The sequence below is a fragment of the Scleropages formosus genome, chromosome 1 (assembly GCF_900964775.1).
Source record: "Scleropages formosus chromosome 1, fSclFor1.1, whole genome shotgun sequence".
Taxonomy (NCBI): domain Eukaryota; kingdom Metazoa; phylum Chordata; class Actinopteri; order Osteoglossiformes; family Osteoglossidae; genus Scleropages; species Scleropages formosus.
Window position 1 is genome coordinate 33,789,983 of NC_041806.1, and position 13,106 is coordinate 33,803,088.

General features: G+C 47.2%; 1 protein-coding gene across 4 annotated transcripts in view; it reads left to right on the forward strand.

The window, feature by feature from the left end:
* The window catches only part of LOC108924018 (tyrosine-protein phosphatase non-receptor type 14-like), a 45,494-nt gene that overhangs the window by 19,275 nt on the left and 13,113 nt on the right, over positions 1-13,106 (forward strand). For all 4 annotated transcript variants that reach the window (XM_029250970.1, XM_029250960.1, XM_029250980.1 and 1 more), the window contains 3 exons: positions 2,889-3,058; positions 9,805-9,902; positions 10,897-10,964. In XM_029250970.1, the coding sequence (XP_029106803.1) occupies positions 2,889-3,058; positions 9,805-9,902; positions 10,897-10,964 (336 nt within the window). The remainder of the gene's footprint in view (positions 1-2,888; positions 3,059-9,804; positions 9,903-10,896; positions 10,965-13,106) is intronic.

Below are 13,106 nucleotides of genomic sequence, written 5' to 3' on the forward strand. Positions count from 1 at the left end.
AGCGCTTCCGCCGCGCTCGGCCGGAGAGCCCCCGCAGCGCTGCCGTGTTAGAGTGTAGCAGAGCAAGGCCAATCCCTCGGAGAATGTGCCGTAGCCCCGGGCCTCCGGGATTACCGCTCCGAGTATTCGGCAGAGCGCGAGGGACCGGCTCCACCTGTCCTGCGAAGGCCATCTTTTTATGGTGCGCTTCGGTTAGACCTCCTCCACTACCACGATGGCATGGTCACTAAGGGAGAGAGCACCGTACATCAGGGCTGATCAGCAACATTCCTGGAGGGCTGTAATCCTGGGGTGGGGGGGTTGTGTTCAAGCTGCTCGGTGAACCACCTGATTCACTTTGTCAGATTTCTGTCAAATTGACTTTTCATCCTATCACTTCTGTCCTTCAGGACAATGGCATAGAAAAGAAAAAAAGAATAAGGAAATAAGTGAAAGATTAATAAATGTAGGTGAGTTATGCACTGCAGTTTTCCGAAGGGGACACGCTCTAAACAGCATGTACTGTAGTGATAGAGCTGCTGCCTTTCAATCCGAAGGTTGCAGGTTCGATCCCTGCCTCCAGCTGTAGTATCCCTAAGCAAGGTGGTTGTTGTTGTTAGGTGCCGTTGAGTCGATGTCGACTCATGGCAACTCTATGAATAGTTGTCCTTAATAATTGTAGCATATATATAATTTGCCGAAATATTTTAAGTTGCTTTGGCGAAAAGCATCAGCTAAATGAACAAATATAAACAGGAGACAACACACAACGTTCATTACAGCATGCAGTTTGTTGCAGTGTTACAATTTCCAACACTCAACATACCATCCCAACCTGCTGGTCTCAATCCACACACACACACACACACACACACATTGACTGAAATCACTTGTCCCGGCAAACCGGAGTCTAACCCGGCAGCGCAGGGCATAAGGCTGGAGGGGGAGGGGACACACCCAGGATGGGACGACAGTCCATCTCAAAGCACCCCAAGCAGGGCTCGAACCCCAGACCCACCGGAGAGCAGGACCCAGTCAAACCCGCTGCGCCACCGCACCCCCGGTCTCCATCCTTGAGTTCCAAATATGAGTAACTTTGCTGTACAAACAACAGTTAAAAAAAGAAAGAAAAAACTGAGTGGTCAAAACAAACGTCATCAGTTCATTATGAGCACTTTCTCAAGACGGCGGCTGTCCTTACTTTGTTTGCCCCAGAGATTCATTGTCCTGCTAGGAAGATGTGGGCTGAGTAGTGGCGCTACCAGAGCTGTTTACAGTTCTCAGCGTGCGTGACCACAGCTATTCCGCCGTGTGCCAACGGTGTGTTACTGTCACATAGTCCTCACGTTGGTGTAGGAATCGCATCATGTTGCGAAATTCGACGTGGGTCTGATACGCAGGGTCATTCGAACTGGACATGTAAGAATGAGCCCAGCTGGCCGGTGCTGTTCAGCAGCTGGTGTGCAGGTAAGGGTTATTCGAAAGTCGGGAGAGCCGTCCGCATCGTGCAAAGGCTGCTTGCTGCTGCCCTAACGCCCAACGTGCTGCGAGAAATCTGTCGCGGTTTATCTGAAGGAGAAACGTAGTAGTTTGTTTTTATGCCATTTCTTTTCATTGCTATTCTTTGCTTTCGTGTTTTTGTTGCCAACTGGTGTTTCTGTTTAGGGGAGCGTAACGGCGCGGCTGGTTCCAGTTAGCCGAGGGCTGCCGTGGGCTTTCCGCTCAAGGCGAAGCCTTATAATCCCGTTCTTGTTGAAGCACCCTGCCGAGGCTTGTTAATGGACTCTGCGTTCGTGCGATCTCCCCAAACAGGTCGACCGCGTCAAAATAACTCATTTGATTGGCTGAGTCCAGGCAGACTTTTGCAAACTGTTCGTCAAAGCGTCAGCCGGCTAAGAGCGGGTTGTTGGGTGTTGAGAAAAGTATGCGTCACCGTTGTGTGATTGTTCCGGGAATGTTCGGGTTCCTGACTTTGCCACATCCATACATCTGACCCAGGTACCATAGCTGTATGTAAGCTGGCACTTCCCGCGTTAAGGTTAGGGTTAGTAGTTATTGGTCACCGTGGGTCCAGACCGACGGCACTGTGGCTTCCAGCGGACGGGGTTCCGGCGTAGGTCACGCAGAGGTCCGTAGAGCGGCGACACAGTGCACTTGCTGAAGAATGGCCCGATGTTTGCCCCGGCAAAATGGGGCACCTCGACGGGAGACCGCTGCCTCCAAGCGTTCGCTTCATTTGCCCACAGAGAATCCGTTCCAGCCGTTATTTGATTCTCGGAGCTCGTTTTAAAAGTGGCGAATTTTCTCAGTTCCCGGTAAACCGAGACTCTAGGCATCGCTTCGATTTCCATGGCGCCGTAGATTCGCGGGAAGGATCGGAAATGTGAAGGAGTTAAGGAGGCATTCTTGTTACGCCGCGCTGTGCCACTTGAGGTAGTAGAACAACAGCTTCAGTGGGGAAGAGTAGTAGTCCGGTATCCGAAAATGACGAAAGTGCGCAAAGACACCAAGGCACTTACACGTTTAATAGCTATTTTTAAGCTTTTGACCACTTACAATACAATCTTGACATTAAATACGTGTAAAATGATGTCCTCGTTGTAAATAGGTGCGTAAACTGTGATTTCGGATGAGTGTATGATCTAGGGTATTTACCAGTAGCTCGGTGCGTGAGACGATAAACATATCTGCCTTGCGTACACGTCACCCCCGCGTGTGTTTACGTTTCTGTTCATTTTCCTTTTTTTTTTTTTTTTTTTTTTTGACTGGAAGACATTTCAAAAGATCTTCCATGGCTTTATACTGAATGTGTGACATCTACTCCTGCTCGTTTGTAGATTTTCTCGGTAAGTAGGTGGTTCGAAGTGAACCGCGAGCTGATGCGTCTGCCTGATGCCCTCTCCCCCCAGACGCACTACTTCGGCCTGTGGTTCCAGAGCAAATCTCAGCTCCAGCGGTGGGTGGAGTTGGAGAAAGCCCTCAAGAAGCAGCTGGATAAGTTCGGCAACGAGCCTCTGCTGTTCTTCGGTGTCATGTTCTACGTGCCAAATGTGTCCCGCTTGGAGCAGGAGGTCACGAGGTACGTCGGACCACCAACGGGCCCGTCCGTTGCCCGCTGTGACGCCCTGCGGTGGGTGTGGGGCAGTTTTTCAGTAACCCACAAGCCGCTGTTCTGTCTCAGTCTGCCCTGGAGGTTTCACACATGTGTATTCAACTTGCCGTTAGTAAGCATGCATGAATTCGCTGTTCTTCCTTTGCGACAAAATTTTGCCCGAGTTTGCCCTCCGTGCCTTTCCTACGTGGTATTTATTTTCCAAATGGCCACCAGAAACTGATGAAAAATGTTGTTTTCATTGTGTCATTTGTATTTTTTAATGTTTTTGTTGTTTAAGACTTAAATTTTTTTTTTTAAAAAAAACTTTTAGTCCTAGAAAGGTTGCTGTTTGGTCATCTCAACCAAAGGAGTGAGAAATAGTTCAGTTTCTTTCAGCAACCTATATTTGACTTGTCACTGACCTTACTGTCTGAGCGTTCCGGGTAAAATTTCTCATTCCGTTGACTCCAGGAGGTAAACATGTAGGAAATGAAATGAAGAAATAGAATAATATGCCTTGAAGGTCAATGGCAATTAGAAGAGATGTGCAGTGTAGTTTGCTGCCTTGCCTATGGTTTTTTGGGTTGCTGCGTTGACTATCAGGCTTGCTGCAGGTTCGCGGTCACTGTCTGGAGTTCATTCCAGCAAGACGTTTTTTCATCAAGGGTTCGGGATTTACGTAACTGGGTCGATATCCGATAAAGTTTTTATGCGGCTACTCGTGCGACGTACATGGATTCGTATGGCGGAAAGAAACAAACTGCGCTTAAGAATCACACATCTGCAACTATGTCTCTTTTTCTCCTGATGTCACGTACACATTGTGTTTTCTGTGAGATGTACGTCGCTTTGGAGAAAAGCATCCGCTGAATGAGTAAATGTAAATGTACAAAGAAAAAACACAATAGCTTCAATCGCCGACATTGTCAGGTGAGATGAGTAAACGGTTATATTCACTTTGAAGGATTTTAAAGGTATTTCTTGGAGCAAAAAAACAACACCCTTTAAATCCTTCCTAGCACGCATGGACTTGATTTTACACTATCTGAAATGAGGTGAGATCACGTGTCACTCGAGTGATTTATGGTTAACGTCGCACTTTATGTGGGACCATGAGAACATGGGAGCGTGTTTCTCGCTCGCGGATGTGCACTCGCGTTTACGATAGTAAAATCACAAGTATAAGCCGACACAAGTGACAGCGCGGCAGCATCCGTGCAGCTCCGAGGAGTAGCCAGGCCGGCTTCGGCGGCTTCGGCAGCATCGTCTGACGGAGGCCGGCAGTCTGGGAGTCCCCTTCCCCCAGACTGGCCACGGGGTCGGCGGCTGCGTCGGGGCGAGGGGGGCACAAAGGCGGTTGTCAGCCAGGAATGTTGGCAGACCTCCCTGGCGTAGGAGGATGCCAGATTCCTGTGTGTGCTGGTTGGGCGGTTGCGGGGCGGGGGGGTCAGTGTTTGGCATCCTCCAACCGCCCCCCCCAACATGGGAGAGTGTCTGAGAATGGGCTACACTTTCTCGTGTCTCTTGCACAGGCATGACAGCGCATCTGAAGTCATGTTATAGCCGTGGCATCTTCTGGCACGAGGACGTTCAGACGTCTTTCGTCTGAAATTTTGCACAAAAATGGAAAGATGAAATTTCTTTTTTGATGGATGTCTTTACGAAGGCGACCGACAATGCTAAGTTTGTGAATCCAGGTACTTATTTGTCACCGTTTTATTCCCTGGGCCTGGTGTTCAAGAGCTTCTGAGTCTCAGGATGGTTTTGATGATGATGATGATGATGATGATGTGTGGAACTGCTTTGTTCCGGCACTGGGGGAGGTGGGACTTTCCATGGATCTGCATGCCCCGTGGCGGTTGTGGAGCATGCGGGCTTTTTTTGAGCCTCTGTGCAGCTCTGGACATCCAGGCTGCAGGAGTGTTGGAGAATGAGCATGACGCCAACACACACACACTTTCTGAACCACTTATCCCATTTGGAGTTGCAGGGAGCCAGAGCCTAACCCAGCAACACAGAGCATAAGGCTGGAGGGGGAGGGGACACACCCAGGACGGGACGCCAGTCCGTCGCAAGGCACCCCAAGCGGGACACGAACCCCAGACCCACCGGAGAGCAGGACCCGGTCCAACCCACTGCGCCACCGTGCCCCCCATGACCCCAACATGTATCTCAAAAAAACGGTCGCATTCCTTCTCTGCCAGTCCTGCTTTAGCTCTCACTCCACTTCTGTTGCGTTGTCACTGGGTTGTTACATGTTGCTTGTAAACAATCTGCATGGAGTGCGGCGAAAAATACGTCACGTAAACACTGGTGGTATTTCATTTTGTGCCGCTGCAATTAATCCAAGCGCACGTTAAACGGGTCGCTCTGCTCAGGTACCTTTAAACACTTGCACTTTGTTACACACTTATAATTACTAATCATGAAGGATGTCAGATCATATAGGTGGCAGGGCTTGACTAGTCACTACTGCCTTTCCACACGGTGAACGGTCCTCCTTGAGAAAGTATAAAATAAAGACCCTTCAGAGGAGACTGACATTTTCTGTCACAGCCAGTTGAAGCTGGTTAATGCTCTTAAATTAGGCCTGTGGAGAAAGAGTAACTCCAGTATTGTCTTTTCTCCCCCCTCGCTTTGCCTGTTAAGTTCTGACCTATGTACATGTTTTGGATTTTAAGTACGATGTACATTTATTTATTTAACAGACACTTTCCTCCGAAGTGACTTCCAATGAACTCTATATAGTGTTATCAGCCCACGCATCTTATTCACCAAGGTAATTTACACTGTTAGATACACTACTTACAATGGGTCACTCATCCATACATCAGTGAAACACAGTCTTTCTGTGTCACTCACACACTAAGCATGCCTTTGGACTGTGGGAGGAAACCAGAGCACCCGGAGGAAACCCACACAGACACGAGGAAAACATGCAAACTCCACACAGACTGAGCGGGGATCGAACCCACATTCTCTCGCACCCCCCCATGCGCTGAGAGACAGCAGCGGTACTTGATTTGCCACCATCCTGCCCCCCTACCGTCTCACATATTTACCGGTTTGTCCATATTTGTCATTTTTTCAACTAGATCTAATTAGCCTGACGGAAATTGATCTATAATTATAAAAGCATGTTATCCTAAAGTGCAGTGTCCGTGGTCGTAAGCCTGACACTCCAGTGTCCATTCAGAGCGGTCAAAAGAGAACAACGATAAACTCCGTCTATCACTGTTTCCGTAAGGCTAACGTCCTTTTTTTTTTTTTTTAACAGTTGCATTTATTTGCTTAACTGACACTTTTTCCAGTGCCACATGCAGTGTTACATTTGTACACTAAGCAACTCAAATAAATATATAATACAATAAATTTCTCTATTTATATGTGTGGACAGCTTGTGGCACAGTGGTCAGAGCTGTTGTCTTTGCACCCAAATGTCACAGGTTTAACTCTCACCTGCTGTAGTACCCTTGAGCAAGATACTTACTCTGAATTGCTCCAGTAAAATTACCCAGTAGTATAAATTGGTAAGTAATTGTAATTAGCTCATCATTGTAATTTTTTTTTTAGAAAAAAGCAGCAGATAAATGTGAATATATTTATTATCAAAAGCATCAGCTAAGCAAAGCAATGCAATTTACACGTTTATATATACACACACACACACACACACACACACACACACACACACACACACACACACACACACACACACACACAGAGTGAAACTGCTTGTCCCAAGCAGGGTTGCAGCAAACCAGAGCCTAACCCAGCAACGCAAGGTGCAAGGCTGGAGGGGGAGGGGACACACCCAGGACGGGACACCAGTCCATCGCAAGGCACCCCAAGCAGGACTCGAACCCCAGACCTACCCGGCCGAACCCGCTTCGCCACCGTGCCCCCCGGCCTCAAAGCGTGCATTCAGAGTACATATGTTTCTCGGGACTAGTACAGTAAGAACCGGGGACCCTCTGATTGCAGGTTCTCATTACGGAAGAAGCCAGGCCTTGTTCGCCATGTGGGAGTGGACCGTAGCCTTGCTGCTGGGGGTCAGTGTTACAGATAAACGAATGTTGTGTGTTAGCTGCCACTTTCACTCTGTCCATAGTTTTCCCCCTAAACCAAAAAGTGGGAATGGCATGTGAATGAGAGGAATAACTGTGGTTTGTGACACAAAGCCGTCGTCCTTCCACGGTAGGAGTACTGGGGCTCTCGCAGTCCGGGCACATGGGCTACTGCGTGTAGGGTCCAGAGCTGAGTGGGAGCACTGAACAGCTTAGTGATTGCAGGTTTACCCTACGAGTGACCAGAACTACAGTTCTCGTTTGCCGCCGTCACCCCCCCAGTCCTGCGGAGATCCAGATGGTCTCGAACACTTGACGTGTTTAACAGGCGAACAACCCGAAGGCTCCGCGCCGTTGGTGCCCTGGCAGATGCTGTGCCCTGGGAAGCCACAAAAGACATGCTCGCTGTTATTCTTTATCTGGATTACACTGGTAAATCCAAATACTTGGGATATTTTTTTTTTTTCTTTGTGTCCCTGCTGTGAAGCGGAATGCCTCGCTGGGGTACGTCTGCAGCGTGCCTCTTTAAACGTACCACAGCAACCGTCCCATCTGCCTTCCCACAGACATTCCTATTTTGATGGATTCTTAAAATGTGAACGCTCTGTGTAAGTAATCTGAGAGTGTTTTTTTTTTTTTTTTTTTTTTTTTGTAAAAAAAAAAAAAAAGGGACCTACAGCATCATTAATGGATTTGCCAGTTTTGTAGCTCAGGCTTTTATAGCCCTGGTTTTATAAGGCATTTGGCTTTGAATACGATATACAGTATAAATGAATACGCTAATTCCTTTCTAATGAATAGAACCATTCTCCTTTGCCAGTTCCAGATATTATTACTTTTTTCTTTTCGGGGCATCTCTGTGTCATGTCATGTGAATGCAAATCATAGTTCATAATCGTCGATGACTCAGGAGAAGCCGATTGGGCAGATCACCTTGCGCGAGGCCCCGCCCCCTTTACCCCAGCTGACTCCTACCCTCCTTTTTTTTTTTTTTTTTTTTTAACGGACCGTGGTATTCGGTCTGGTTCAGTAATTAAAGGGTTACCGACATACAGAGATCACTCCTCAAAACAGCTTCTTCAGAGGGTAATTACAGCCTTGTAAAAGAGGGCAGGGTAAGATTATAGCTTCGTTCTGAGCAGGCAGGAGGGTGCAGGAGCACGGAAAGAAGTCAACAGGAAAGGAAGGAAAAACCGTTCTCCCTTAAGTCATTTTGTCGATTTCAAAGGACTGCCAGCGTCAGTTTTTGGGAAGTTTAAATCCTCATCTAGAAATCTGTGACTTTATGATTTAAAGAAAGGGGCATTTGCGAATGACATAGTGTAGGTGGTTTCGAAAGCCTCCTAAAATGAAGCATGCTTGCCGTGAACGTATTTCCCAGGCTGTTCAGGAACATTAGAATTTAGCGTTAGATCAATAATTTAGCTCGAAGATTCCCGTCTCGATATCGATCGGCTTCTTTTTTTTTTTTGCTCAGCGCTACAGCAACTGGGTTCCAGTTGGGATTCCTGTCCTTGTGCTTTTGATCGGTGGCCTTTCGCTGCGGCCTCCTGTTCTACTTGACAGCTGATGCATTTTCAGATCCTTCATATCTTTCATACCTCTTTTATTTCTGTGCTGTGATGGCGCGTCTAGTTATTGCAGCGAGCGGGGCCAGAAGTTGAAGTTATTTTTTGAGTTCAAGACACAGGACGGCTGAAGGTGGCATCCCACATTACCGGGATGCAAAGCTTTTCATTTATTCTGTGAGCGTGTATTGATATGCGATGGATACGTCATGTATTTGTATATTCTTTTCTGTGTCTGTCTTGGAGGGGTTAAGTGTTTCAGAGATGAGGAGAGACGGTTTCTCAAGCTAAATTTGCTGTGTCTAATCCCACGTTTTCTGCCCCACACACACACACACGTTTCCACCTAACATCAGTTTTTCAGCCCTTGTGGTTTTCCAGGAAGAGAACATCAGTCAGAGGTGTCTTCTGTGGAACACACTCACACTTCTTGGCATAACTATAGAAGTGCAGGAAAGGGAAAACACACACGCACAATTGAAAGCGTTTGAATTGAGCCGCTTGGGGGGATGCTGTTACGTTTATAGTCCAAAGGCTTTTCCAACCCAGATGTAATACTGTAGCCACTGAACTTTTTTTTTTTCAGGAACAAAATGCACATGGGCTGCGTTACATTGCTTAGCTGGTACTTTAGACAACTGACTTACAATTTCAATGCGTTTATATACAGCTCCTTAATTTATTGGGGCAGTTATGTTACTCGAAGGAACTGCAGCAGAGCCAGCAAAGGGGACTTGATCTCGCAAGCTTCAGGTTGCAAATCTGCATCTTTAAGCACTGCATTTCCTGCTGCCCTTTAGCGGAATGAATCTCGCGTCCAACTAGGTTGACAGTTTTAGCTTTCTACATTTTGTCCCTCTCAGCACTTATTGTTCTGGCCAAGTTGGGGGAGAAAAAAAAAAAAACTGCGTTAAAGCAGAGCAACAATGAAAAGGCCAAACCGCCAATAACGACGTTAATCCCACGAGCTGAGCTCTGCCCACAGAACCCCAGGAACGGGCCGGAGCCGCACGCGCCGCAAGCCCTCGATTCCCTCGTTCGTTACTGTAACAGTTTGGTCATTTGTCTTCTCCTCCGTTTTGTTTCCTGCGTCCAGGTATCAGTATTACCTTCAAGTGAAAAAGGAGATCCTGGACGGGCGGCTGCAGTGCACCGTTGAGCAGGGCATCCGGTTAGCCGGCCTGGCTGTTCAAGGTGAGCTTGGGGAACAGCAGGCTGCTGTTGCTCTGGCTCTCTTTCTCGTTCGTCCTCAGAGCCGTGTGCAGGAGAACGACCGGATCCAGTGTTTTTGTGCTCCTGTGGAGAGTCTAAGCACGCTTGCCCTGTGTGTGTGTGTGTGTGTGTTTGTGTTTGTGTGTGTGTCACACGCTTAGCTGCTCGTGTCTCTTTGTGTTGTCCAACTCAACTGCATCAATACACATGGAAGGGAATGCAGCTGGTAGTGTAGTGGTTAGAACAACTGCCTTTGGACCCAAAGGTTGCAGGTTCGAGCTTCACCGCTGGCTGTAGTACCCTTGAGCAAGGTACTTACCCTGAATTGCTCTGGTAAAATTACCCAGCTGTAAATAATTGTAACCTTAACATTGTAAGTCACTTTGGAGAAAAGCATCAACTAATGAATAAATGTAAGGAACCCTTGAGTCTTGGCATCTTCTTACCGGAGAACTATGGTTTCTGTTACCGATGTACATTTCTCCATTTGAACGGTACCCAGACAGTTGGTGTATGTCTAGGAGTACTGCTTTCACACACATAGCGATGTGAGACTGCAGCAAAGCAACAACTTTCAGACTTTTTCCTTGCTCTGAAAGAGCACCGTAAACGTAACGTTCGGCTTATCAAAGCTCCAAGGTTCATACAGTGTGCAGGAACACGCAAAGCTACCGAGGAGAGCCGTTATAGATGCACTTTGGAGACTTCCGTTATGGACATCCTGCATCTGGCTGGATTAATGGTATGAGAATCCGGTATTTGAGTAGTATTCTGTCGGGCCGATTGAATTCAGATGAGGGTTAGTACAGTACTTGTGTTCTTGGTACTCATTCCATTGTGTGTGTGTGTGTGTGTGTGTGTGTCTTGACTGCCCATTCGCAAAACGAAAGGTGTACAACACGGTGCGTGGCATCCTGCCGAGGCATTGCCAAGGAAAGGCGCAGTAGAATCTTCCCTCTCTCTTCTCCTTCCACAGCCGACTTTGGAGACTTCACCCAGTTTCAGTCCCAGGATTTCCTCAGGGAATATGTGCTGTTTCCAGTGGTGAGAATATCCCTCTTTTCCTCTTACCTTCCTTCATTTATATCTTTTTTTAATATTTATTTTTTTCTTTCTTTCTCAATAACAATCAAACTGGATCACAACAACAAATGAGTAATATAACAAGAAAATACAAATTCATTCCAACGTGCAATATAGCACAAGGGCAAAAGGTTATAGTACTTATCCGTTTCAAAAAAAGGTGGCCAGATCTTTCAAAAATAATTAGAATTAGGATGCAGGTCAAGTGTTTTGAAGTGTTTCAACTTTTGAGGGGAATTAAATCGTACATTTAAGTCAGCCATATAATTACATTTATTTAGCAGATGCTTTTATCCAAAGCAATTTCCAATGGACTCTATGTAGTGTTATCAGCCCACACACCTTATTCACCACGGTGACTTACACTGCTAGATACACTACTTACAAGGGGTCGCTCATCCATACATCGGTGGAACACACCCTCTCTGTCACTCACACACTATGGGTGATGTAGTCAGTAATCAACCTGAACAGCATGTCTTTTGAGTGTGAGAGGAAACCAGAGCACCCGGAGGGAACCCACGCAGACACAGGGAGAACATGCAGACTCCACACACAGACTGAGCACGGATCGAACCCACATCCTCCCGTACCACCCAGGCGCTGTGAGACAACGGGGCTACTCGCTCTACCACCGTGCCCCCATATTTGTGGGGCGAGCTTTCTGATGTAGACCATAGCGATACAACCCATTTTTAGTCAGATAACACACCTTTTCAATCGCACCATTTGGATTGCGTTTTAACGGGTGTATAGTTTGCGTTGTTTTCGCATCCCATTTGTCTTTCTGCAAACATTGCAAGAAGTGCAGAGATACGTGGTAAGCACATGGCACCTGGCAAAGAAGCGCAGAGCCGCAGAGGTTGTAGAGAAGGATCTGAGAGCCCTCCCCACTGTAAATGCTCTTCGTTCTACTGCCTTTTGGCATCGGCACCACTGCCCTGTCCCTTTCGCAGCTTTGTTCGTGCCCGAAAGGTAGGTAGGTAGGCGAATGAGGGAAGCATATTCTGCAGTGTGGAACATGATCGGTTCGAGAGGCGTGGTTGTGTAATGACAGCGTTCTATGTGTGCCGATGGGAGGACGAGTGAGCGACAGCAGCGGTTGGAGGTGGTGGGGGCAGATGTCTCAGGTGAGGTAGCCTGAGGCCACACATTCCTGCTTCCACCATTATTCCAGCAGGCCTGCTGCATACCTGACTAGCACAAACATATGGATATGGGGGATGGGGGATGGGGGACGGGGCACAGGGGCCTGTTGCTGTGGAGCAGCAGGAACGTCAGGCGTTCATCTGCTTTTGTTGTTGTTATTATTACTGTCGTAGTTGTATGGATGGTATCGGCTCAGACTGCTACCCAGGGCTACAAGCTTTGTAGTTTTATAAATACAGACTTATTTTGCCTAACAAGCTTCTTTTATGGGAATTCACACTTAAGAGCGAAAGAACTGCGTTGTAAAATGTGTATAATGGCCTGTCGGTGGGCAGCTGTTAAAAGTGCCTTTCATTTCTGGGCAGCAAAAATCACGAGTACTCATTTCTGTGAAAACGGAGATTTTAGCTGGAAAAAAAAATGAGCGTCGGCGACATCGAGCGGCACGCGGAACGAGGTGGACGTTGTCCCGCACGCCTCAGCCGACAGTGAACCCGAAAGGAAAACGTTTCAAAGACTGTTGAAGGCAAAGGGAGCGATGCGTTATGAATTGCCTCGAACGATTAAATTATACCGAGTGCTTCCGAGTAAAGCGCTCTGAAGCAGCTTGCAATAAAAATCAGCATTTTAAAAATTAATAAAAGTGCATAGGAACAAAAATAATGGGATTTAAAAATACGTAAATAAAAAGATGACAGAATTTCTTCGTGAAGTGTAGGGTCATAATGGTCTAGAGACTATCCTGGATGCATATAGTGCGAGGCAGGGTACGCCCGAGATTGGACATCAGTCAACTGCAATGCAATCACACACATATTCACTAAAACACACACCCTATGGGCAATTTAGAATCACCAGTCCTCCAGAAACACTTCTTTAGCCTGGGGGGGGTGTGCCTACGGGGAGAACATGCAGATGGGCTAGAAGCATGGGAAGGTGATGGGGGAATAATTG